We start from the raw sequence: 26,212 nt of genomic DNA, 5'->3' as shown, positions 1-26,212 counted from the left end.
ATCACTACAGCATTCATGTTAGTCAGAGGGGAGCTGAGACTGCCGTACAATTCTTACCACCACAATGGAATTAATTTGAAAGAGCTTCAATCCAAACATTTGTGAGATGGGTGTATTTTCTGCATGCTTTGTTTAACCTTTAATGCAATTTCTGTTTTAAAAATATTCTCACTGCCTCAAACTACTACTTCTGCTTCCATTGTATCATCTTTGTTCTCGTACATTTGCTCATTTTGTACATTGTCTGTTCTTCAATCAAAAGTAGATACCCTTGTGTTTCTTTAATAATACCTCATTTGTCTGCATAATTAACTTACTGCTCCTTAATTTCTGTTGTGGCATTGGTTCACACTGATGTTGAAAGAGGTCTACGGCTACCATCTGTTAGATCTTAACTGAAATATTCTCCCTTTTGACAGTTTGAAACGCTCGTCACTAGTGACATGAAATGAAGCTTCCAAAGTGCAACCATTGTTAATAGTGGATTATCCTAAAGCTGCCTTCTGCTTTTCAATCATCATAGTTAAAATTGATATTCCAAAAGGAAAATAGTACAATGGGTTTCCCAAATTGTGTCACCTATTAGAGTCCAGTTAGAACTATTTTGAAGTACTGCAGGTGAAATGGTTACTGATAACGAGGAAATACCACATCACAGATAGTGGAAACAATTTTTGTATTGGTGAACAGGAACATTTTCTTTCTTTGTGTTCAAAATATATTTCCGCAAGTTTATTATTCAGGACCTATATAAGAATATGAGGGAAATGGGTCTTTTGGGGATAGTGAGTGAACTGTCCATGTCAGCTGTTTAGTTTACACAACAATAATGTTATGGCGAGTCTGAAGGCTTGTACTTTGTTATAGAAGTTTATTGCGGTAGCAATATTCAGTTACAAAGGATAACAACCGAGATCGCAGACGACCATTAAACTCAAACTATTCACATCAAAGTCCTCTTCCCACTGACTGGTTTTGGGCGCCAAAACCACTACGTGACCTTGCTGGCCAATCCGAGGGTTCGACTCTCAGGACCAATCCCTATGGTCGCTACATGACCCCCCAGAACCCGAGGTACGGAATCTAGCAGGGAGCCGTATTTCGCGACCAGAACGAGTAAGGAGAGGGGCTGCAGGAACCACAGGAGCAGGAGGTCCCGGGTCGGAGGGAATTGCAGGAGGACGGCCCCGTCGAGGGGGTTGACCGACCAGGACAGGACGGTCCTGATCCAAGTGGGCAGGTTTGAGCCTGGACACAGAGACGAGCTCTCTCCTGCCCCCAACATCTAAGGTGAAAGTGACCGTTCCTTTACGCAACACGTGGAACGGTCCTTCATAGACCCTCTGCAACGGGGAACGATGGGCATCCCTACGCAGAAGCACAAACTCACAGTCCTTCAAGGCTGGCGGTTCATGCACCATGGAACACCCGTGACGTGAAGTAGGAACCGGAGCTAGGGAACCCACTCGCGCCTGGAGTGATGCTAAAACCGACGGAACCAAGGGCCGCTGTCCAGAGGACTCCAGAAGGAAATCCCCGGGCACTCTGAGTGGCGAGCCATATACCAGTTCCGCAGACAAAGTTCCGAGATCCTGCTTAGGAGCAGTACGGATGCCCAAAAGGCCCAGGGCAGCTGATCCACCCAATCAGGGCCGTCCAGCCGCGCACTGAGGGCAGACTTAAGTTGTCGGTGAAACCTCTCCACGAGCCCATTAGCCTGTGGGTGATACGCCGTGGTCTGCTGCAACCGGGAACCGTACAGCTCCGCTAGCGTAGCCCAAAGGGCAGAGGTGAACTGGGCCCCCCAGTCGGTGGTGATGACGGACGGAACACCGAAACGGGCCACCCAATGCAGGGCCAGGGCCCGGGCACAAGAGGCGGCGGAGATGTCGGACAACGGGAAGGCCTCCGGCCAACGGGTAAATCTGTCAACCACCGTGAGTAGGTGAGTGTAGCCCCTAGAGGAAGGTAAAGGCCCAACTAAATCAACATGAATGTGGAAAAAACGGACCTCAGGAACCACAAACTCCTGCACAGGAGGTTGGACGTGCCGGTGAACTTTGGAGGTCTGGCAGGGAACACAGGATCGGGCCCAAGCAGCTACTTGCTTCCGCAGGTCATGCCACACAAATCTAGCGGCTACTAAGGCGGAGGTGGAGCGGATGGACGGGTGCGCCAGCCCATGAATGGCATCAAACACCCGACGCTGAAGGGCGGCCGGCACCACCGGCCTGGGGCGAGGGAGGGAAACATCACACCAGACTTTTGTACCCGCAGGCCCGCAAGCCACTTGGGGCAACTTCAACCCCGAAGTGGTGGATTGATATGCTGAGGCAGTGTCTGCCAGGCGCTGTGCCTCCGCAAGCTCCTGGGAATCTACCTCGCATTCCACCGCTGAAATTGGGGAAACGGTTGGCCTGGACAGGGCATCAGCAACGGCATTAAGCTTACCCGCGACGTGGCGAACATCCGTGGTAAACTCTGCGATGGAAGTCAGGTGCCGCTGCTGGCGGGCCGACCATGGGTCAGACACTTTTGAAAAAGCAAAAGCCAGCGGTTTATGATCAGTAAAGGCCACGGACGGGCGGTCTTCTAGAAAATACCTAAAGTGGCGGACAGCTAAATAGAGAGCCAGAAGCTCCCGGTCAAAGGCGCTATATTTCAGCTCAGCCTGGTTACGCTGTCGGCTGAAAAACGCCAAGGGCTGCCAATTGCCATCAACATGCTGTTCCAAGACCCCTCCCACCGCCACGTCTGACGCATCGACCGTCAGGGCCGTGGGGGCGGAGGTGCTCGGGTGGACGAGCATGGTAGTGTCTGCCAGAGCCATTTTAGCTGCCTCAAAGGCCGTCTCGGCCGCAACGGACCACTCTAACTCGACAGGTTTGCCCGCGAGACACTGGAAGAGCAGACGCATGATCCATGCTGCTGCCGGCACGAACCTGTGATAGAAATTCACGATCCCTACAAACTCCTGCAACCCCTTTACCGTGGTGGGCCGCGGAAAGGCACGAACTGCCTCCACTTTTTCCGGCAAAGGAGTGGCACCGGCCGAGGTGATCCGGTGACCTAGGAAATCAATAGAGGGGAGACCAAATTGACACTTTGAGGGGTGAATGATTAGCCCGTGGTCTTGAAGCCGCTGGAACACAGCCCGTAAATGGACCAGATGTTCTTGCTCCGAGCGACTGGCGACCAGGATATCATCCAAATAAATAAAAACAAAAGACAATTCCCGACCGACATGGTCCATAAGCCTCTGGAACGCCTGCGCCGCGTTTTTCAAACCGAAAGGCATACGCAACCATTCGAACAACCCGAACGGAGTGATCGTGGCAGTCTTTGGTACGTCTTCCGGATGCACAGGAATCTGGTGGTACCCCCGCACCAAATCAATTTTGGAAAACACCGTAGCACCTTCCAGACTAGACGAGAAGTCCTGGATGTGCCGTATGGGGTAGCGGTCTGCAGTGGTGACGGCGTTAAGACACCGGTAATCTCCACATGGTCTCCATCCCCCAGATGCTTTGGAGATCATATGCAACGGAGAGGCCCACGGGCTGTCGGAACGACGGACAATGCCCATTTGTTCCATCTTCTGGAATTCTTCATGCGCAACCATCAGTTTGTCCGGTGGCAATCTCCGGGCCCGAGCGAAAACAGGGGGCCCCTCGGTGGAAATATAATGGACAACACCGTGCTTTGCAGATGGAGCGTCAAAACGCTGAATGAGCAGCTCCGGAAACTCAGCCAGGACCTCAGCATACGAGCCGGAGGCCGCGACTACGGCCTGGACAGTCGGGCTGGGCGGGGTGGCAGGCGGTGGAGCAGCGGGCTTATCGCTGCTAGCGGAGGATCGAAGGCCTTTACCTCGGACATCGGCCACTAGCGAAAAGGCCCAGAGAAAATCTGCGCCCAAGATCGCCTGACCGACTTCCACAATGATAAACGACCATTCGTACGTGCAGGTACCGAAAGACAGAGACATTATCCGCGTACCATACGTGCGGATGGTGCTACCGTTGACCGCGATGAGGGTAGGCCCTCTCTTACCCAATCGAGCTTCGAGATCGGTCGGCGGTACGATGCTTACTATGGCTCCCGTATCGACTAAGAACTCTGTGTCTGTGAATCGATCCACGACGTAGAGGCGTCGGTTCTGGCCATTCGCAACTGCCTCTATGTACGATCGGCCGAGGCATTTCCCGAGGAAGTGCAAGGTGAGCGGCAGTTGCGGGCTTCTCCACCCCATCTCAGATGATAATAACACCAGCCGCGCTTGTGCGGATCCTTTTGGCGGGGTTTCGGAGAAATGGCGGGAGTCGCGGCACCATCTTGGTGTCGCGGCAGGCTGCCCGATGGTGCCGAGACTCTGTTGATCGAACTGTACTTTCGCCATTTCGACGCCATGAGCGCATCGGCTTTCTCCGCGTATGCCATGGGATCCTCGAAAGAACAATCCGTGAGCATAAGCCTAATGTTTTCTGCGAGTTGCTCCCGGAATGCCTGCTCAAACATGAGGCAATCCTTGTGCCCGCCTGCCAGCGCCAACATTTCGGCCATGAGGACAGACGGCAGCCGATCTCCGTCTGCAGGAGGGGAGGTGATGAACTGCATCACCCGCGCGAACGTCTCAGGCGGTAGGGCACTGACCAGGTAATAATATTTAGTCTCGTCCACCGAGATGCCTCTCAGATGGAACTGCGCTTCAGCATGCGCAAACCAAAGGTGTGGTTGGTGCGCCCAAAACAGAGGAAGATGAACGCTGACCGCGTTTAGCTGCGGTACGCCGGGCGTTAGAACCGGAGCTGGGGCGTCCTGTCCCTGCATGATGTGCACACATTCTCGGTGTCCGAGCATGAGGTAAGGTGGGCTCTGACGCGTGTGAACACGAGGAAAGCTGGAGGCCCAGATGGTATATCTGGGCGAGTACTAAAGTCTTGTGCTACTCAGCTTGCTCCAGTGCTCACCACAATATTCAACCTCTCCTTGGCAAAGTCCGTGGTCCCTGCATGCTTCAAAAGATCCATCATTGTACCGGTGCCAAAGAATGCCTCTCCAGCGTGTTTAAATGACTACCGACCGGTGGCCCTCACCTCGGTTGTCATGAAATGCTTTGAGAGGCTAGTCAAGAAGCACATCTGCGCCATCCTTCCTCGCAACATGGACCCACTACAGTTCGCATACCGTCCGAACAGGTCCACGGATGATGCGGTCTCCCAGGTTCTACACACCGCTCTCTCTCATCTGGACAGCCAGGGGGGCTATGTGAGGATGCTGTTCATTGACTTTAGTTCAGCATTCAACACAATAGTCCCCAGCAGACTGGTTGAGAAGCTGCTGGAACTGGGGCTTAGCACCCCTCTGTGTGCCTGGGTCCTGGACTTTCTCACTGCCAGGCCCCAAGTGGTCAGGATGGGGGAACACACATCTAGCTCCCTCACCCTGAACATAGGATCCCCCCAGGGCTGCCTCCTTAGCCCCCTACTGTACTCCCTGTACACACATGACTGTGGGGCCAGGTTCAGCTCAAACTCCATCATCAAGTTTGCTGATGACACTGTGGTGGTGGGCCGGATCTCCAACAACGATGAGGAGGCCTATCGGGAGGAGGTGGCTGATCTGGCACTCTGGTGTCAGGACAATAGCCTCCTCTTGAATGTCACTAAAACAAAGGAGCTGATTGTGGACTTCAGAAGGGCTAAACATCCAAGGACGTACACGCCACTGGAGATAAATGGGTCTATTGTGGATAGGGTGAGCAGTTTCAAATACTTGGGAGTCCGCATCGCAGAGGATCTGACGTGGGCAACGCACATTGCCGCACTGGTGGGTAAGGCTAAGCAGCGCCTTTACCACCTTAGACAACTGAGGAAATTCAGAGTGTCTCAGAGGATCCTTCATTGCTTCTACTCTGGGGCTGTAGAGAGCATCCTGTCCGGCAACATTACAGTCTGGTTTGGGAACAGCTCTGCCCAGGACAGGATAGCCCTGCAGAGAGTAGTGCGTTCGGCAGAACGCACCATGGGAACTACACTCGTCCCCCTGCAGGACCTATACATCAGGAGGTGCAGATCCTGAGCAAGCAAGATCATGGGGGACCCCTGCCACCCCAGTAACGGACTGTTCCAGATGCTACGATCAGGCAAACGCCTCCGCTGTCACGCTGTGAAAACGGAGAGGATGAGACGGAGCTTCTTCCCACAGGCCATTAGGACTGTCAACTTTTATAACCCCAGAGACTAAATTTTTGTCGACAATAATAGTAACTTATTAACTTTATTTATATGCTGTAACTGTAATTCTTTTTGTGCACAACCCGCAGGCATTGCCACTTTCATTTCACTGCACATCGTGTATGTGTATGTGACAAATAAATTTGACTTGACTTGACTTGGTAATCGGCTAGATCATGTCGGAATCACCAATATTTGCGAGTCTGAAGGCTTGTACTTTGTTAAAGAAGTTTATTGCGGTAGCAATATTCAGTTACAAAGGATAACAACCAAGAACGCAGACGACCATTAAACTCAAACTATTCACATCGAAGTCCTCTTCCCACTGACTGGTTTTGGGCTCCAAAACCACCACGTGACCTTGCTGGCCAATCCAAGGGTTCGACTCTCAGGACCAATCCCTATGGTCGCTACAATGTACCAATAGTTTTATTCCAAGTTCAATCCCAAATAAGAAATTCCTTAAAAAGATTTTCTGTCATAGCAATGAGTGTTATTGTTGTGGGAACAAGCCAGGGGTTTGGTGGTGCTCCTTCAATAATTGTTTTGTCAGACTTGCTCCAATCCAGCTAGTAACATCAAGCACTTTTTGTTCTCTTCCAGGGATTCTTTATTACAGTCTCGACAGACTCCATTCTGAAAGTGGCATCACATGTTTCTGAAAGCAACAAGATCTTGGGCCTGAATCTATCAGCTCCATTCATCTCACAGTTTTTTAAGGAAGATCTAATGAAAATTATCCCCTATGTTGACATCCTATTTGGAAATGAGACGGTTTGTTGCTTTTTTCTGTCATGTACGGTACTGAATGCGATGTTGTATGGAAACGTGAAAAGTTAGAATGAGGGCATTTGGCCCATTGAGTACACTCCACCATGCAATCATGGCTGATCTATAATTCCCTCGCAACCCCATTCTCCCGCCTTCTGCCCATAACCTTTGACAGCCTTACTGATCAAGAATATGTAAATCTCCACTTTAAAAATACCCAATGATGGCCTCCACAGCCATCTGCGGCAATGAATTCCAGATTCACCATCCTCTGTCTAAAGAAATTCCTCCTCATCTCCTTTCTAAAGGTCTTTTATTCTGAGGCTATACCCTCTGGTCCAAGACTCTCCCACTAGTGAAAACATCCACTCTATCCAGATGTTTCACTATTCGGGAAGTTTCAATGAGGTCCCCCCCTCATCATTCTAAATTCCAACGAGTACAGGCCCAGTGCCGTCAAATGCTCATCATACATGAACCTAATCGTCTGTGGAATTCTCTGCCACAGAAGGCAATGGAGGCCAATTCACTGGATGTTTTCAAGAGGGAGTTATATTTCTGGCTGAAGGAATCAAGGGATATGGGGAAAAAGCAGGAACGGGTTTTACTGATGTTAGATGATCAGCCATGATCATATTGAATGGCGGTGCTGGCTCGAAGGGCCAAATGGCCTACTCCACCTATTTTTCTATGTTTACATGTTTTTTCTGTCCTTTCCATGCTTTCATATCTTACATGAGTACTTCAAGTAGTGTAAAAGAGAAAGGAAACAAGGGCTGTAATGAGGTAGATGGGGAGATTCAATGCATTAATCCTATATTACGCTGGAAGCCATGGACTTGAAACAAATGTTTGTGTTATTATTGATAAGCCCAGCAACTTTCAAACCAGTAATATCCTCAGCTGTATTAATGCTTAATAAATCTTTTGACGCTAGTAGCGTTAGAACTGGGCCTTCAATGACAGAGTAGATTTTATATGAGCATTGTTTTCCTTGGTACTGTGCATTCTAAAGTTGAGTTAATTGCGATAACGTCATCGGGATCTTTAAGACACAGAATGGGCTTCCAACAGAAATTTGGCTTCAATTTTCAAGCAGTTGGCCTGAGCCAAAAATGGTTGGAATGGTTTAAAACAACAGTAGTTTTGATAACTATCAACATGAATGATACATGTTGCTTCTTATTTGCAATCTCATTACCTCGCCTTTCTGTGTACCTGCTCTATAGTTTTATGAAATGAACACAAAGGCTCTTCTTAGGAAAGGAAGTCGTTGTGAGGAGTGCGTGTTTTCTTCTTGCACTATATGTCATTTGCATGCAGAATCCTTATATCATTGCCAGATGCAAGCTAAACCTTTCTGTTCCCAAAGTGTGCTTTAACCCTAGACTCAGAACGGCCTCTGTTACCACTTTGCCTTATTTATATTTCTCATCTGTTATCCCCATGTCTAATCAGGTTATCAGTATCTTTGACTGTTCACTGTTCATTCACTTGGTTGGCCTTGGACACTTAAAGGTATTCAGAACATTTCACCAAATGAGCCCTCATTGTCTATCTGCGAGGTTGGTTATGACACATACCAACTACGAACTTAGAACGGACCTTGGACAGGTTACAGTATGCCTCCCACCACAGTAGACCAATGGGCGGGCCATCTCACTGGCCCTCCACTGCACTGGATCTCTTGGACAATAACAACACATACGCCAGGCTGTTTTTCATCAACTACTGCTTGGCATTCAACACCATAATTCCCTCCTAATATTGGAGAATTCAATGTTCTTACCGTACTGAGTTTGTTTAGTTTAGAGATACAGCGCGGAAACAGGCCCTTCGGCCCAACAGGTCCGCACCGACCAGCAATCCCCGCACATTAACACTACACACACAATTTTTACATTTACACCAAGCCAATTAACCTACATACCTGTACATCTGTGGAGTGTAGGAGGAAACCGAAGATCTTGGAGAAAACCCACGCAGGTTACGGGAAGAATGTACAAACTCTACACATAGCGTCCGTAGTCAGGATCGGACCCGGATCTCTGGCGCTGCATTCGCTGTAAGGCAGCAACACTACCACTGTGCCACCATGCCACCCTGGGTGATCGTTACACTGAACACCTTCGCTCAGTCCTCCTGAACCTACCTGATCTCCCAGTTGCTAAACACTTTAATTCTCCTTCCCATTCCCATACAGAACTTTCCGTCCTAGGTTTCCAACATTGTCAGAGAGAGGCTAAACGCAAATTGGAGGAACAGCATCTCATATTTCGCTTGGGTAGCTTACAGCCCAGTGGTATGAATATTGATTTCTCTAGCATCAAGTAACCCCGGCATTCCCTCTCTCTCTCTCTCTCTATCCCTCCCCCACCCAAGTCGCACCAGCTTCTCATTTTCACCCATCAAACAGCTAACAATGGCCTGTTTCCTTTATCATTGCTACTTTTTTGTATATCTTTCATTCATTGTTCTTTATCTCTCTACATCATCTTCTACTGTATATGGAAGGTATTTATTCACAAAATGCTGGAGTAACTCAGCAGGTCAGGCAGCATCTCAGGAGAGGATTGGGTGACGTTTCGGGTCGAGACCCTTCTTCAGACTGTTCAGCCCTTGTTGTACGTGTGCAGTGGAGCACTTGTTAAATTCTTTCTACTGTATATCGCTCGTTTCCCATTCCCGTGACTTCAGACTGAAGAAGGGTCTTGACCTGAAACGTCACCCATTCCTTCTCTCCAGAGATGCTGCCTGTCCTGCTGGGTTACTCCAGTTTTTTTTGTGTCTATCTTCAATGTTCTTACTGTTGGGTTGTAAGATCTAAAATTGAAGAATTCAGTGTTAGTGAATTCATGTCAATATTAAGGTCATACCAACCATCCCATCTTGAGTCCACATCCACAGCATTCAACACAATATACAGTAACATTATCTTCTAAATACTTTGGTCAGGATTTCAGGCAATTTTTATAGTTTTAGACTTTGAAGAAAGCTTTAGAGCTGAATCTCAGAGACAAAAGCCCTGATGTTTCATCGTATTCCGTGGATGCCAAAACATTGGGACTTCAAAAGAAGGATTGTGCTGGAAATTGTTGTAACAGCCAATCTCAATTATGGCATCAACATTATACTCGGCTAAATCATTTTGTAAACATGGACAGACACTAACCTGGTCAACCTTGTCTACCAGTTAGTATGGCCAGTAGGAATCGTTATTTTATCAGGATGCGAGAGAGGGAAGGGGAGAAATGGGAAGGGAGTCTTATTTTTAAAGTGATATATTTGACCTCATTTGAAACAGTTTTTGTGCAGAGATTGTAGTGAAAGCAAGAGAAACAAGTCCTTGTTGTACGTGTGCAGTGGAGCACTTGTTAAATTAATTGGCTTCATTAAATAGTGCCTCTACACCTAAATTGTGTGTTATTTTCACCAGTCTTGACAGCACTTTATAATTAACTGCTCATTTCTCTTGCAGGAGGCTGCCACTTTTGCTAGAGAACAAGGTTTTGAGGTGAGTTGACCCTCAATTGCACACTAAACAGATCCTAAAGGATTTTGCTGATAATGAAGTTCTTTGGACAGTGATTGATGCACTATTATACTCTCCAGTCCTTGCAGTTGTTACTATGGTTACCTGGCAGTCATCCTGCTTTCTTTGTTCTGCCACGATGATAATGTATGGCACACTGCAAGCCCCGCACCCGGCAAATCCTACACATGTTATTCACTCAAGGTTGGGACGTTGCCCACTGCCTGGCCTCCTGTGCAGATAAGGAGTCTGTCATTTCAACTATTAAATAGCAGCATCTTCCTCTTAATTTTATTGTGTGAAGGTCCGTATGCAGCAGAACAATTTGCACTCTGCAGTGGCAGGAATTTAGTACTAATGATTATGGCGCTGTGTGACGGAGGCCCGAATGGTTGAGAGTTAAAGGAAAATTAAAGACACACTGTCATAAAGTGAAAACGATGCATTTTTGATTGTAGCAGAAAATCATTACTGGTGTGGATTATGACTGATGCTTATTTTGATCATTAGTCTGTACAGCTGCCACAGGTAACAAAATATATGAACCAATAAATTTGTTGAGTTTGGTGTTGAATGCAAGACAACAATAAAATTATTAAAGACTCTATGATGGATTGCTTTTGCAATAATAATATAGCATGTGAAGAGTATATGCCATTTACTAAGCTGGATTGCAGGAGAGTGCTCATTTTATTGTAATATGAAACTGCACCTTTAAAGATATTATTGAATCTGAAACGTACTGACTAATCATTTCTTCACCTCTTATAAAATCGAAGCTTCACAGTTCATGTACTAGCTCGTCTTTTAAATAATATGCCACTTAGTCACCTTATATATGACCCTAATTATGAACATATGTGTCCAGGAAACTTTTCTAACTCTTCTCGTAGCCTGCCTTTGGGCAGTGTCCATGCGTAATATCTGAAGTAATGTATACATTTTATAAGAATTATAATACTAAAAGATTGCATTTGTTAGTTACACCTTACAACTTCAGTTTTGCTCTTTCATTCAAAACTCTGTGCGTTCGTCAGTCATTGAGGCATCTGTGTCACTTCTTGCAATACATTTATCATGTTTGGTACTCGTGTTCTGCATTGGAACACAGGTCCTCCTGCCAGCCAGAGAAAGGTAACACTTTGTCTCAAAGGGAATGGTTTTGACCAAAATGATAGTGGTAATTCAGGGTCAGATGTTCTCATTTTATCTGTCATCTGTTAAAGGTGGCTTAAAAGTGGAAGAGACAAGTCAAAGCACTTCATTTAACAAATAATCCATGGCAGCTGTTTAATCGGGAAACCTGTCATTATGCAAATTACTGTGGCATCTGATGTTAAAAGTTTTTATTATTCTCAATTCTCAAGCAACAATTGACTTCAAATAAATTGCTGTAGTTTCAGTTATTAATCCATGTAATATTCATTTATCTGTGATCCAATCAAGCATTCTCAAATCTGGAGTAGATGGCGGGAATCCAGAACAAAACAAAATGTGGGAAGCGCTCATCAGGTGAAGAAGCATCCATGGAGAAAGCAGCTTCAGGTCTAGGTCCTTTCATGAGAGCTGATAAAACATGAGGAGAGCTTAGAGGGTCTGTGATAAAGTTGTCACTGTAAAATTATTGTAAAAACTGGCGGTGAGAGAGACTAGGGCTTAGCAACATCCGTGGAGAAAACAAGAGACAAATAAATTCTCATTAGTCAAATAAAGGGTTAACACGAACATTATCTATGTGGCCCAAGTTACAGTAGATATACTAGCCATTATAATCTGCAGTCACTGCACCAACGTTCTAATTAATGCAAAGGTGTTTAAATAAGATGATATATGACACTCTGGATTATTGCCAACAGACAGAAGATATTAAAGAAATTGCTAAGAAAGCACAAGCATTGCCAAAGGTGAACAAAAAGCGACAACGAATCATAGTTTTCACTCAAGGCAAAGAAGATACTATTGCGGCTACAGGTAATTTTATTATAAACAAAAGACTTTCTGTATCCTCTTGTATATTTGTAAAGTAATTAATGTTTAAAGAATCGTAATGCCTCAGGAGAAACCTTTGTTTTGAATAGAATTGGAACTCTATTGTTTCAGTTTCTTTAATTCACAACAGTAAAATGGGTCAATAATAAAATGGAATTAGACGGTTTCTTTTCCCAAAGGTACCTTCTAATACCACACGCATGATCCTTCATTTTGTCTGTAATTCATACATGTACAGGGGTGCAATCATTCTCTTGGCTCAAAGTGTCATGTTAAGTCATTTAATAATGATTAAGGACATACAAATGCTTGGCCCATAGGGCAAATCTCGCAGGAGATGCCAATTTATTTGTTATTTTTTTACATTTTAGCTCAGATTTCCTTGCCTTTTGGCATTAAAACAATTAATGAACAAAGAAGCACAAGAAGAATTGTCTTTAATTTCGCATCCATTGACACCACGGAGCTACACAAGGCATAACTAACACTCTTATTAAACCAGTAATTAGGCTTGTAGTGCTCTGAACCTTACAGTGTAAATGGCTAATAAATGCTCAGTGAAGTTGCAGCAGTTTTGTAGACGTGAGCAGGTAGCTATAGTGCCCAATTTGTTTTGTGGTTTAATAATTCATGGATATAATCTAGGTAATAACAATTGAATTTTTTTGGTGAATTGTATAAATCTGATTCTAGAATGATTGGTGTGTGATATGTTAACATAGTAAAGCTCGATCCATAAAGAGAACAAGTCAGGGCAGTAAAGGTTATTTCCAGTAGATTGTAGTGAAACTTATTGTGAAAGTAATCACAAGGGGAAAAAAAACATTATTTATTCTTTTCATTCTACGTTAATTTCCTGATCCGATAGACAACTATTGGACCCAGTGTAGACCACAGGGTGTGCTGAATTAACTAATTGTGCTGGTGCAAGTGAGGACGGTAACATTTCTCACAGCCTGGGTGGAACAGGAAAGGGAGTTGTGCATTATTCCTGCCAGTTACATCCAGGCTTACTGGTGTACTCTGAAGTGAGGGTGAGAGAGCACCCTGGGTTGGATCAGCTCACTTCACCTGCAGGCCCACCTGCCTGAACTTGCTCGACTGATGCAGAGGCTCAAACTCACTGACCGTCCGCATTTTCACGTCAGTCAGCAAGGTCTGTGTGACCACCAGGCAACAGGCGGTGTAATATAAAGGTCCTTTGCCCGACAGGCTTTGGGTGAAAGCATGAATGAAAACAGCACATCCTTCCTTAGATATGGCTTTGTGCAGGGTAGGGCTGTCTTACAAACTTGATTGAGATCATCTAAGTCCCTTTCTGGTGGTTTGTTCCTACAGTTGTTTCTGTTCCACTCCAACTTCCAGATCGTGCCAAAGTGACAGGGATCCCAAGACGTATCTGAGCCTCATCCCAATCACTCTTGGAATGCAGATAAATACCACCCATTTCATGCAATTATCGTTTGTAGCCTAGGCAAAGTGCCATTAATTAATATCGGCAATAGCATCATTATCTGTGGGTCGATCAAGTCTGTTAACTTCAAGTCTGGGTGACTTCAATGTACATATAGATTGGGTGAATCAAATTGGCAGAGGTGCTGAAGATGAGGATTTCTTGGAATGTATACGGGGTAGTTTTCTAAACCAACATGTAGAGGAACCAACGAGAGAGCAGGCTATTCTAGACTGGGTATTGAGTAATGAGGAAGGGTTAGTTAGCAGTCTTGATGTGCGTGGCCCCTTGGGCAAGAGTGACCATAATATGGTTGAGTTCTTCATTAGGATGGAGAGTGACTTAGTTAATTCAGAAACAACGGTTCTGAACTTAAAGAAAGGTAACTTTGAGGGCATGAGACGTGAATTGGCCAAGATAGACTGGCAATTGATTCTTAAAGGGTTGACGGTGGATATGCAATGGAAGGCATTTAAAGACCGCATGGATGAACTACAATAATTGTTCATCCCAGTTTGGCAAAAGAATAAATCAGGGAAGGTAGTGCATCCGTGGCTAACAAGGGAGATTAGGGATAGTATCAAAACAAAAGATGAAGCGTACAAATTAGCAAGAAAAAGCAGCCTACCAGAGGACTGGGAGAAATTCAGAGTCCAGCAGAGGAGGACAAAGGGCTTAATTAGGAAAGGGAAAATAGATAATGAAAGAAAACTGGCCGGGAACATAAAAACTGACTGCAAAAGCTTTTATAGATATGTGAAGAGAAAAAGATTAGTTAAAACAAATGTAGGTCCCTTGCAGTCAGAAACAGGTGAATTGATCATGGGGAACAAGGACATGGCAGACCAATTGAATAACTACTTTGGTTCTGTCTTCACTAAGGAAGACATAAATAATCTGCCGGAAATAGCAGGGGACCGGGGGTCAAATGAGATGGAGGAACTGAGTGAAATCCAGGTTAGTCGGGAAGTGGTGTTAGGTAAATTGAATGGATTAAAGGCCGATAAATCCCCAGGGCCAGATAGGCTGCATCCCAGAGTGCTTAAGGAAGTAGCCCCAGAAATAGTGGATGCATTAGTGATAATTTTTCAAAACTCTTTAGATTCTGGAGTAGTTCCTGAGGATTGGAGGGTAGCTAATGTAACCCCATTTTTCAAAAAGGGAGGGAGAGAGAAAACGGGGAATTACAGACCAGTTAGTCTAACATCGGTAGTGGGGAAAATGCTAGAGTCAGTTATTAAAGATGGGAGAGCAGCACATTTGGAAAGTGGTAAAATCATTGGACAAAGTCAGCATGGATTTATGAAAGGTAAATCATGTCTGACGAATCTTATAGAATTTTTCGAGGATATAACTAGTAGAGTGGATAAGGGAGAACCAGTTGAAGTTGCTATATCTGGACTTCCAGAAGGCTTTCGACAAGGTCCCACATAAGAGATTAGTATGCAAACTTAAAGCACACGGTTTTGTGGGTTCAGTATTAATGTGGATAGAGAACTGGCAGGCAGACAGAAAGCAGAGTAGGAATAAACGGGTCCTTTTCAGAATGGCAGGCAGTGACTAGTGGGGTACTGCAAGGCTCAGTGCTGGGACCCCAGCTGTTTACAAAATATATTAATGATTTGGACGAGGGAATTGAATGCAATATCTCCAAGTTTGCGGATGACACGAAGCTGGGGGGCAGTGTTAGCTGTGAGGAGGATGCTAGGAGGCTGCAACGTGACTTGGATAGGTTAGGTGAGTGGGCAAATGCATGGCAGATGCAGTAGAATGTGGATAAATGTGAGGTTATCCACTTTGATGGCAAGAACAGGAAAGCAGACTATTACCTGAATGGTGGCCGATTAGGAGAAGGGGAGATGCAACGAGACCTGGATGCCGTGGTACACCAGTCATTGAAAGTAGGCATGCAGGTGCAGCAGGCAGTGAAGAAAGCGAATGGTATGTTGGCATTCATAGCGAGGGGATTTGAGTATAGGAGCAGGGAGGTTCTGCTGCAGTTGTACAGGGCATTGGTGAGACCACACCTGGAGTATTGCATACAGTTTTGGTCTCCTAATCTGAGGAAAGACATTCTTGCCATAGAGGGAGTACAGAGAAGGTTCACCAGATTGATTCCTGGGATGGCAGGACTTTCATATGAAGAAAGAATGGATAGACCCGGCTTGTACTCACTGGAATTTAGAAGATTGAGGGGGGATCTTATAGAAACTTACAAAATTCTTAAGGGGTTGGACAGGCTAGATGCAGGAAGATTGTTCCCGATGTTGGGGAAGTCCAGAACAAGGGGTCACAGTTTAAGGATAAGGGGGAAGTCTTTTAGGACCGAGATGAGAAAGTTTTTTTTCAAACAGAGAGTGGTGAATCTGTGGAATTCTCTGCCACAGAAGATAGTTGAGGCCAGTTCATTGGCTATATTTAAAAGGGAGTTAGATGTGGCCCTTGTGGCTAAAGGGATCAGGGGGTATGGAGAGAAGGCAGGTACGGGATACTGAGTTGGATGATCAGCCATGATCATATTGAATGGCGGTGCAGGCTCGAAGGGCCGAATGGCCTACTCCTGCACCTACTTTCTATGTTTCTATGTTAAAATAAATTTCTCTTCTGCAGTTGTAGCAGTGCCCGGTTACTGAATAAAGAGTGGAAATAGTCAGCAGTGGCGAGTAGATCGCTTGTTGCATGTGGCTCAGTTAGACAATGGTGAGAGGTTTGATTATGAAAGAAAGAGAGAACTTAAGATTTACACAAAGTGATTGTGGAAGGAGGGAGGCCATTTAACTTAATACACTTCACTGCCAGGAAATTGAAAATAAATGTGTGTCGCTTGTGTAATTAAAGCTATATTAAATGTAATTACCCCAGGTGTAGAAAAATGCTAATGTCAGTAAATTAGTTTGAATAACCATGTTCTATCCTTTCATTAACACGAAGAAGGACATTTATTCTGAATGTGTTCCCTGCACTGGGTTCATTGATGTCTTGGAGATCTGCACCATTATTAGATAATTTCCATCCCAAGTCTTGTCAGGCAGTTGTGGGGATTACACTCTGGTCCCTGGATCTGAGCTGACTGTCAACTCCAGTGTGAGATCTGAAGCCTCTCCCACCAGAAGGAGCAGGAAGCCTGTTGGGCAGGCAGGGTGCTGGGTGTTTATGAATGGTCTGCTGCTTCCACCCTTTACACAGGATCCCTGTGGAATTCAAGGTTCTCAATACCATCCCGAATGCTCCAGAACTGCTCCTGGGGTCTGTGGCTGATAGGTTGCCTGTGAGCCAGCTGTCTGGGTCTTTGAGTTTCACTGTTGATCTGACAGCATATACGTTGATAATAATTGTAGCAAAACAATAATATGTTAAAATGGTCCTCTCTCCAGTTCAGTAGAATTAATGGTATTGAAAATGCAGATAGGTGTCCTGGGCATTGGTTTTGCATTAGAGGCGTACAGCTGTAGCTCTCTAAGTGTGTAGCAAAGCTAGCTGCTTCTTTATCAGAATCTCAGTTTTGTATCAGTGCAGAAGACTCTAAAGACAGGATTCATTTCCCAAAGTAGGTGTTAAACAATGGTGGAAAACTTTGTGTACGAGTAATACTAGCATTTTACCTTAACTATTTTGATTTAATTACTGTTCCACACCACACGGTAGCGCAGCGGTAGAGTTGCTGCTTTACAGCGAATGCAGCGCCGGAGACACAGGTTCGATCCTGACTACGGGTGCTGCACTGTAAGGAGTTTGTACGTTCTCCCCGTGACCTGCGTGGGTTTTCTCCGAGATCTTCGGTTTCCTCCCACACTCCAAAGACGTACAGGTATGTAGGTTAATTGGCTGGGTAAATGTAAAAATTGTCCCTAGTGGGTGTAGGATAGTGTTAATGTACGGGGATCACTGGGCGGCACGGACTTGGAGGGCCGAAAAGGCCTGTTTCCGGCTGTAGATATATGATATGATATGATATGAATGCCTGATAGAAATTCACAAATCTGCGCAATGTCTTCATTCCAACAGCTGAGAGTGTGGCTGCTTATCCTGTCCTGGACATTAAACAAGATGACATTGTCGATACAAATGGAGCAGGTGATGCCTTTGTTGGAGGTAAGATCTGTTACTATGGAAATTATAAGTCAAAAAGTTAATTCTGTAAAAAACATAGGGTTTTCTAGAACATTCCATACATAATGGAGTTCCTTTGATATTTAAACAATTATGGGGCAATTAAGAACCATTGATAGAGTCTAAATTTGATTTGTGCTCATTTAATTGGAAGTATAGTCTGCCATTTATTCGTTGATGGAGAAATACATATTCATATCTATTATTGTAGTTGTAAAGTCAAATACAACCTATGGGGTCGATGTTGGGCCCATTGCAGTTTGTGGTTTATATCAACGATTTGGATGAGAATGTAGAAGGCATAATTAGTTAGTTTGCAGATGACACTAAAGTAGGTGGTATCGTAGATAGTGGAGATGATTATCACAAATTACAGTAGGATCTTTACCATTTAAATAAGTGGGCTGAGGAATGGTTAATGGGGTTTAAGTGCAAGGTGTTGCATTTTGGGAAATCAAACCAGGGCAGAACCTTCACAGTGAAAGGCAGGGCCCTGGGAAATGTTGTAGAATGGAAGGAACCAGGAGTGTCATAGAGCATGGAAACAGGCCTTTCAGCCCAACTTGCCCACACCGACCAAAATGCCCCATCTACGCTCGTTTGGCCCATATCCCTCTAAACCTGTCCTATCATATACTTTTGTCCAAATGTTTTTAACATTGTGATCATACCTGCCTCAACTACCTCCTCTGGCAGACACACAATGCTGGAGTAACTCAGTGGGTCAGGCAGCATCTCTGGAGAGAAGGAATGGGTGACGTTTCGGGTCGAGACCCTTCTTCACACTGATGTCAGGGGAGGGGGCAGGACAAAGATAGAATGTAGTCGAATGGGAGAACTCGGAAGGGGGAGGGGATGGAGAGAGAAAGCAAGGGCTATCTGAAGTTAGAGAAGTCAATGTTCATACCACTGGGGTGTAAACTACCCAATCGAAATATGAGATGTTGTTCCTCCAATTTGCGCTGGGCCTCACTCTGACGATGGAGGAGGCCCGGACAGGAAGATCAGATTGGGAATGGGAGGGAGAGTTGAAGTGCGGAACCACCGGGAGATAAGACGGACTGAGCGGAGGTGTTCAGTGAAACGATCGCCGAGCCTGCGCTTGGTCTCGGCGATGTAGAGAAGTTGATACCTGGAACAGCGGTGACAGTGGATGAGGTTGGAGGAGGTGAACCTCTGCCTTACCTGGGAAGACTGTTTGGGTCCTTGGATGGAGTCGAGGGGAGAGGTAAAGGGACAGGTATTGCATCTTCTGCGGTTGTAGTGGAAAGTACCTGGGGAGGAGGTGGTTTGGGTGAGAAGGGACGAGTTGACCAGGGAGTTTCGGAGGGAACGGTCTCTGCGGAAAGCAGAAAGAGGTGGAGATGGGAAAATGTGGCCAGTAGTGGGATCCTGATGGAGGTGGCGAAAATGTTGGAGGATTATGTGCTGTATGCGACAGCTGATGGGGTGGAAGGTGAGGCAAGGGGGACTCTGTCCTTGTTACGAATGGGGGGAGGGGGAGCAAGAGCAGAGCTGCGAGCTGAGGAGACCTTAGTGAGAGCCTCATCTATAATGGAAGAGGGGAACCCCTGTTTCCTACAACAGTTTGTACATCCTCTGGCAGCTCATTCCATACATCCACCACTTTTTGTGTAACAAAGTTGACCCGCAGGCTCCTATTAAATCTATCACCCACACCTTAATACACTTTGCAAGGTACAGAGTTCCTTGAAAGCAGCATTACAGGTAGATAGGGCGATCAAGAGGCATTTGGTACCTTGGTCTTCATCAGTGAGGATATTCAGTATAAAAGCTGGGTTGTTATGCTACAGTTATACAAGACGTTGTATATTTGGAGTATTGTGTTCAGTTTTGGTCACCATAGTATAGGAAAGATGTTGTTCAGCTGGAAAGAATGCAGAGAAGATTTACAAGGATGTTGCTAGACGAGACCTTGAGCTATAGGGAGCGGAGGGGCAGGCAAGGACTTTATTCCTTGGACCACAGGAGTGATCCTGTAGAGGTGTATAAAATCATGAGGGGAATACATCGGGTGAACACCGTCTTTTACCCAGAGTGGGGAATCAAGAACCAGAGGACATAGGTTTAAGGTGAGAGGGGAAAATTTAATAGGGACCCGAGGGGCAACTTTTTCATACAGAGGACAGTGGGTGTATGGAATGAGCTGCCAGAGAAGATAATTGAGCCAGGTACTAAAATAATGTTTAAAAGATATTTGGACAAGTACATGGATAGAAAAGGTTTTGGAGGATTACGGGCCAAATTAATAGACAATTGACAATAGGTGCAGGAGTAGGCCATTTGGCCCTTCAAGCCAGCAACGCCATTCACAGTGATCATGGCTGATCATCTACAATCAGTACCCCGTTCCTGCCTTCTCCCCATATCCCTTGACTCTGCTATCTTTGAGAGCTCTATCTAACTCTGAGCAAGTGGGACTAGTCAATGAGGCACTTTGACCGGCATGGGCAAGTTAGGCCAAAGGAGCTACCGTGATGTATGACTCCGACTCAATATCTAGAAAAGTGTTCAAATCAAAAGAGCTTACAAACATTTGTACAATCCAAGATTTTGATAGCTTATATGTCCCTTGTACACCCAGTAAAGTGTATTACTCTCAAAAATTCAGCCGGTCATGATATGTAACCATGACCATAATCTTAATATTTAAGTGTTGGAGTATTTTGAAAGATTGTCACACTATGGCAATAAATGGGCTCCCACGTGTGTAAAAGTGTCTGTGTGCTTTGGTTCAGTAATGTGATTATTTGTCAGTTTACTCAGTCGTGTGAGAGAAGGTCATTTGTAACCAAAGCCTCAAGTCGCTGTTACAGATCAAGCAGACCACTCCTTCTTAGCCTCTTCTCTTCTTAGGCCCCCTCGGTCATGGCTGACCATGGGTGATGCATCCTAGTTGGCTGCTTGCTCCACACCTCGGCTAGAGCAGCGTCGCTTGTGGCTGAAGAGACCAATGCGGGAGTGACAGTCTCTGTCGCAAAGGTCACATTTGTGTGTGGTCTCTGGTCTGTTGAAGTTGCTGCGCTCCTTTCTGCGTGCCTGCTTTTTTGTCGCTGCGTTCATCAGCTTCTCTTCCCCCGTTTTGAGATGTTGGTTCAGGGTACTTCTCCACCTCGTACGGTCAGCTGCAAGGCTCTCCCAGGACTCCACATCGATGTCGAGCGCCTTCAAATCTCTCTTGCAGACATCCTTGTAACGTAGCTGGGGGCGGCCGATGGTTCTCCTCCCAGATGTCAGCTCTCCATAGAGGATGTCTTTTGGAATACGGCCATCCTCCATGTGGTGGACATGGCCCAGCCACAGCAGCCTGCGCTGCCTGAGTAGAGTGTACATACTCGGAAGGTTTGTCAGTTTACTCAGTCGTGTGAGAGAAGGTCATTTGTAACCAAAGCCTCAAGTCGCTGTTACAGAACAAGCAGACCACTCCAATGAAGCATTAACTCTGTTTACTCAAACACTCTATTGATTTAACAGCAAGAGAGGGAAACTGGTACTCAGTGTGACAGAGGAGATAAATTTGGTTGCAGTTTTTCATTTCATCTTGTGCAGCCTGTACTTAATGTAAGAAAGAAAACAAATGCCAGTTGAAGTATACTATCTGTCCCCTGATCCCAAGATGTTTATTTTCAATTGGAATATGCAAAGAAAGATAATGTTTTTGCCTTTTATCTATTCTGTGTTTAAGTATGCATTTTATTTTGAAACGTTTTATTGTGTTGAACATTAGGAGAAACTCTCCATGATATCAGTTTATTTATAACGCAAACATATTTGTTGTTTATAGTAGAGTAAAATGACGATGGGGAACATGTAATAAAATGTCATAGCCAATTTAACCTTTGAAAGCCAATGTAACCAGACAGGTACAGGCACTCCCCAACCAACATAACAGGCGATTTATGTAAACTTACACTTACGTAAGCAATTCTTTCAGCCCCATAGTCCCCGCATTGAATAGCAAATACATGTGTGCACAGTAGCATGTCTGTTTCTAATTTCCGTAACATCTGACTTATGCAAGAGTCTGCAACATGTAACCTTACGTAAATTGGGGAGAGTCTGTAAACAGACGACAATAGACAATAGGTGCAGGAGTAGGCCATTCGGGCCTTCGAGCCAGCACCGCCATTCAATGTGATCATGGCTGATCATTCTCAATCAGTACCCCGTTCCTGCTTTCTCCCCATACCCCCTGACTCCGCTATCCTTAAGAGCTCTATCTAGCTCTCTCTTGAATGTATTCAGAGAATTGGCCTCCACTGCCCTCTGAGGCAGAGAATTCCACAGATTCACAACTCTCTGACTAAAAAAGTTTTTCCTCATCTCTGTTCTAAATGGCCTACCTCTTATTCTTAAACTGTGGCCCCTGGTTCTGGACTCCCCCAACATTGGGAACATGTTTCCTGCCTCTAACATGTCCAACCCCTTAATAATCTTATATGTTTCGATAAGATCCCCTCTCATCCTTCTAAATTCCAGTGTATACAAACCTAGTCGCTCCAGTCTTTCAACATATGACAGTCCCGCCATTCCGGGAATTAACCTAGTAAACCTACGCTGCACGCCCCCAATAGCAAGAATATCCTTCCTCAAATTTGGAGACCAAAACTGCACACAGTACTCCAGGTGCGGTCTCACTAGGGCCCTGTACAACTGCAGAAGGACCTCTTTGCTCCTATACTCAACTCTTGTTATGAATGCCAACATTCCATTGGCTTTCTTCACTGCCTGCTGTATCTGCATGCTTCCTTTCAGTGACTGATGCACTAAGACACCCAGATCATGTTGTTCGTCCCCTTTTCCTAACTTGACACCATTCAAATAATAATCTGCCTTCCTATTCTTACCACCAAAGTGGATAACCTCACACTTATCCACATTAAACTGCATCTGCCATGCATCCGCCCACTCACACAACCTGTCCAAGTCACCCTGCAACCTCATAGCATCTTCCTCACAGTTCACACTGCCACCTAGCTTTGTATCATCAGCAAATTTGCTAATGGTACTTTTAATCCCTTCATCCAAGTCATTGATGTATATTGTAAATAGCTGCGGTCCCAACACCGAGCCTTGCGGTACCCCACTAGTCACTGCCTGCCATTCTGAAAGGGACCCATTTATCCCCACTCTTTGCTTTCTGTCTGTCAACCAACTTTCTATCCATGTCAGTACCCTACCTCCAATTCCATGTGCTCTAATTTTGCCCACCAATCTCCTATGTGGGACCTTGTCGAAGGCTTTCTGAAAGTCGAGGTACACCACATCCACCGGCTCTCCCCTGTCAATTTTCCTAGTTACATCCTCAAAATCCCAGTAGATTAGTCAAGCACGATTTCCCCTTCGTAAATCCATGCTGACTCGGAACGATCCTGTTACTGCGATCCAAATGCTCCGCAATTTCGTCTTTTATAATTGACTCCAGCATCTTCCCCACCACTGATGTCAGACTAACTGGTCTATAATTTCCCGTTTTCTCTCTCCCTCCTTTCTTGAAAAGTGGGATAACATTAGCTACCCTCCAATCCACAGGAACTGACCCGGAATCTATAGAACATTGGAAAATAATTACTAATGCGTCCACAATTTCTAGAGCCACCTCCTTAAGCACCCTGGGATGCAGACCATCAGGCCCTGGGGATTTATCAGCCTTGAGTCCCATTAGTCTACCCAAAACTTTTTCCTCCAGTTCCTCTGTCACCCTAGGATCTCTGGCCACTAGAACATCTGGGAGATTGTTTGTATCCTGAAGACAGATCCAAAGTACCGGTTCAACTCTTCTGCCATTTCCTTGTTCCCCATAATGGCTCTGGGGCACAGGGGGGAAGGATGAAGACAGGCAGAGCCATGGTGATAGGAGGCTCCTTACGGGCAGACAGGATGTTCTGTGGCAGCTAAAGGATGGTATGTTGCCTCTCTGGAAGCAGGGTTCAGGATATCTCGAAGCAGCTGCAGAACATTCTCAAGGCAAGAGGGCGAGCAGCCGGAAGTCATTCTGCACGTAGGTAGGAAAAGGAATATAATTATGCATTTAGCCGTTGTGCACCAAGATCACTAGGAACCCTGGTACCTACTTTTGATCTGTGCTCACTTTGGATCAGACGTCTTTCCGAAAATAAAATCAAATTAACTCGTTGCAAAGCTATAAAGCTGACATCGATAACCCGGTCCATCCCCCATGGAAGGAGCAGTAAGTTTACAGAGCTGATTTTAATTTGTGCACTAAACAAGGAATATTACAAAACCCAGACTGGTTATGAAGAGCCAAAGGTGATGTTTGGTACTTAAATATAAACCTCTGTAATACTCTTGCTGCTGTTATAGTTTCTTGTTTTCCTCTCCAGGTTTTTTGTCACAGCTGCTTTATGATCAGCCTCTGGAAGAATGCATCCGTGCAGGCCATTATGCAGCCAACGTGATCATCCAGCGTTCTGGCTGCACCTTCCCAGATACGCCCAACTTCCATTGATGGTTACATTGAACGGAAAACGTGGGATCAAAAACCCTTTGCCAAATCTAAGAGCAGGGACAATTGTCCATTTAAAAATAATAACCTCTCTCTTTTTCCTCCCTTCAATTCTGTATTCAGCTTTTCTCATTTTTGTTGGTCAGTTACTAAAGTTTATATTTAGAAAATAATTAAAAAGTAGATAACAAGAATGCATCCGTGCAGGCCATTATGCAGCCAACGTGATGGTCAAGAACTCTTGACCAGTTACATTGTAATTATTGTTTACAGCCCTCCCTCAATAAAACCATGAAGTGTTAATTTTAATGCTGAATGCCTGAGTAGTTACATAGAAACATAGAAAATAGGTGCAGGAGTAGGCCATTCGGCCCTTTGGCCATTCAATATGATCATGGCTGATCATCCAGCTCAGTAACCTGTACCTGCCTTCTCTCCATACCCCCTGATCCCTTTAGCCACAAGGGCCACATCTAACTCCCTCTTAAATATAGCCAATGAACTGGCCTCAACTACGTTCTGTGGCTGAGAATTCCACAGACTCACCACTCTCTGTGTGAAGAAATGTTTTCTCATCTCGGTCCTAAAAGACTTCCCCCTTATCCTTAAGCTGTGACCCCTGGTTCTGGACTTCCCCAACATCGGGAACAATCTTCCCGCATTTAGCCTCTCCAACCCCTTAAGAATTTTATATGTTTCAATAAGTTAATGTTATTCACTAAGTAGTAATTATGGTATTGGTGATGGATGAAACTGTGGTAAAAGCATTTACCTTTTTTGCTGAAATCTTTTTTTTCCCCTCAGTTTGTTTTAACTGAATGTTTAGTTCAGCCCAAAGTGGGAATCATAGCAGATCCCGTCCTCGGTTGAAAGAGATGAACTGGATTATCCTGAAATGGTTTCTGTTTGCTTAGCAGATTACCTCAGTATTTGAGCTTGTTCAGAAAAGCAAACTTATGTAGCAAGAATAAAATAAAGTTACAGAAATATTTATGCAGGCAAACCTTACTGTGAAATACCAAATCAAATCTGCAAATGCAGAGTTTTTAAAAGCCTAACGCTGTGTAATTGTCTGGATTCCTGTGATAGTGTTCAAAGACAAAGGACTCTACGCTATTACGAGAGCCTTCTTAACTTTATAATTTGATATCTGCAATAAACCAAGATGATTCTCGTAAATGTTTTTTCGTCTTACTTGCATTTCTCAGTAAGGAACTGAAGTAGTGGTTGTTGGATTTTATTTGAAACTAGACCAAGTGGACCCGTTGGGTCCAAACCTCTCCTACATTAGTGCAGCACCCCCTCCTCCCCTCCCATCCCCTTCACCCCTCCCCACACCCCATCCATTTCCCATCCCCCCGCTCCCTCCCCTACCAGCCCAACCCCTCCCTCCCCCTACCCCTCCCTCCCCCCTCGGCCCAACCATGGACCTGTTGCCGGGCAGGGAGTGCCCCAGTGGCCGTGGGCGGGCAAGGGGGGACAGGGAAAAGGCACTGACCTCGGCCCCGTTTCTCCTGCGCGCCGGGCGAGGAGCCGAAGCGTCTCCTGCAGCTCGGCTGCGATCCGCGGTGTGTGGCGGGGAACAGCGGCGACGGCATGGACCCGTTGCCAGGCGGGGAGCGTCTCCCGGGGCC

The 26,212-nt window shown here is 45.5% G+C and overlaps 1 protein-coding gene across 8 annotated transcripts in view; it reads left to right on the top strand.

Moving 5' to 3' along the window:
- LOC144610030 (adenosine kinase-like) overlaps positions 1 to 25,749 on the top strand; it is a 100,717-nt gene extending 74,968 nt beyond the window's left edge. For 5 of the 8 annotated variants that reach the window (XM_078428495.1, XM_078428492.1, XM_078428493.1 and 2 more), the window contains exons 7-11: positions 6,840 to 7,010; positions 10,486 to 10,521; positions 12,396 to 12,510; positions 17,987 to 18,073; positions 24,457 to 25,749. In XM_078428495.1, the coding sequence (XP_078284621.1) occupies positions 6,840 to 7,010; positions 10,486 to 10,521; positions 12,396 to 12,510; positions 17,987 to 18,073; positions 24,457 to 24,581 (534 nt within the window). In that variant the 3' untranslated portion in view covers positions 24,582 to 25,749. The remainder of the gene's footprint in view (positions 1 to 6,839; positions 7,011 to 10,485; positions 10,522 to 12,395; positions 12,511 to 17,986; positions 18,074 to 24,456) is intronic. The other 3 variants (XM_078428496.1, XM_078428498.1, XM_078428499.1) reach the window with 1 other exon arrangement.
- The last annotated feature ends 463 nt before the right edge of the window (positions 25,750 to 26,212 follow it).

Source organism: Rhinoraja longicauda, chromosome 35 (assembly GCF_053455715.1).
Source record: "Rhinoraja longicauda isolate Sanriku21f chromosome 35, sRhiLon1.1, whole genome shotgun sequence".
In the NCBI taxonomy this organism is placed as follows: Eukaryota; Metazoa; Chordata; class Chondrichthyes; order Rajiformes; family Arhynchobatidae; genus Rhinoraja; species Rhinoraja longicauda.
The sequence above is the reverse complement of the archived record's forward strand: the minus strand, read 5'-3'. Positions and strand labels throughout refer to the sequence as shown.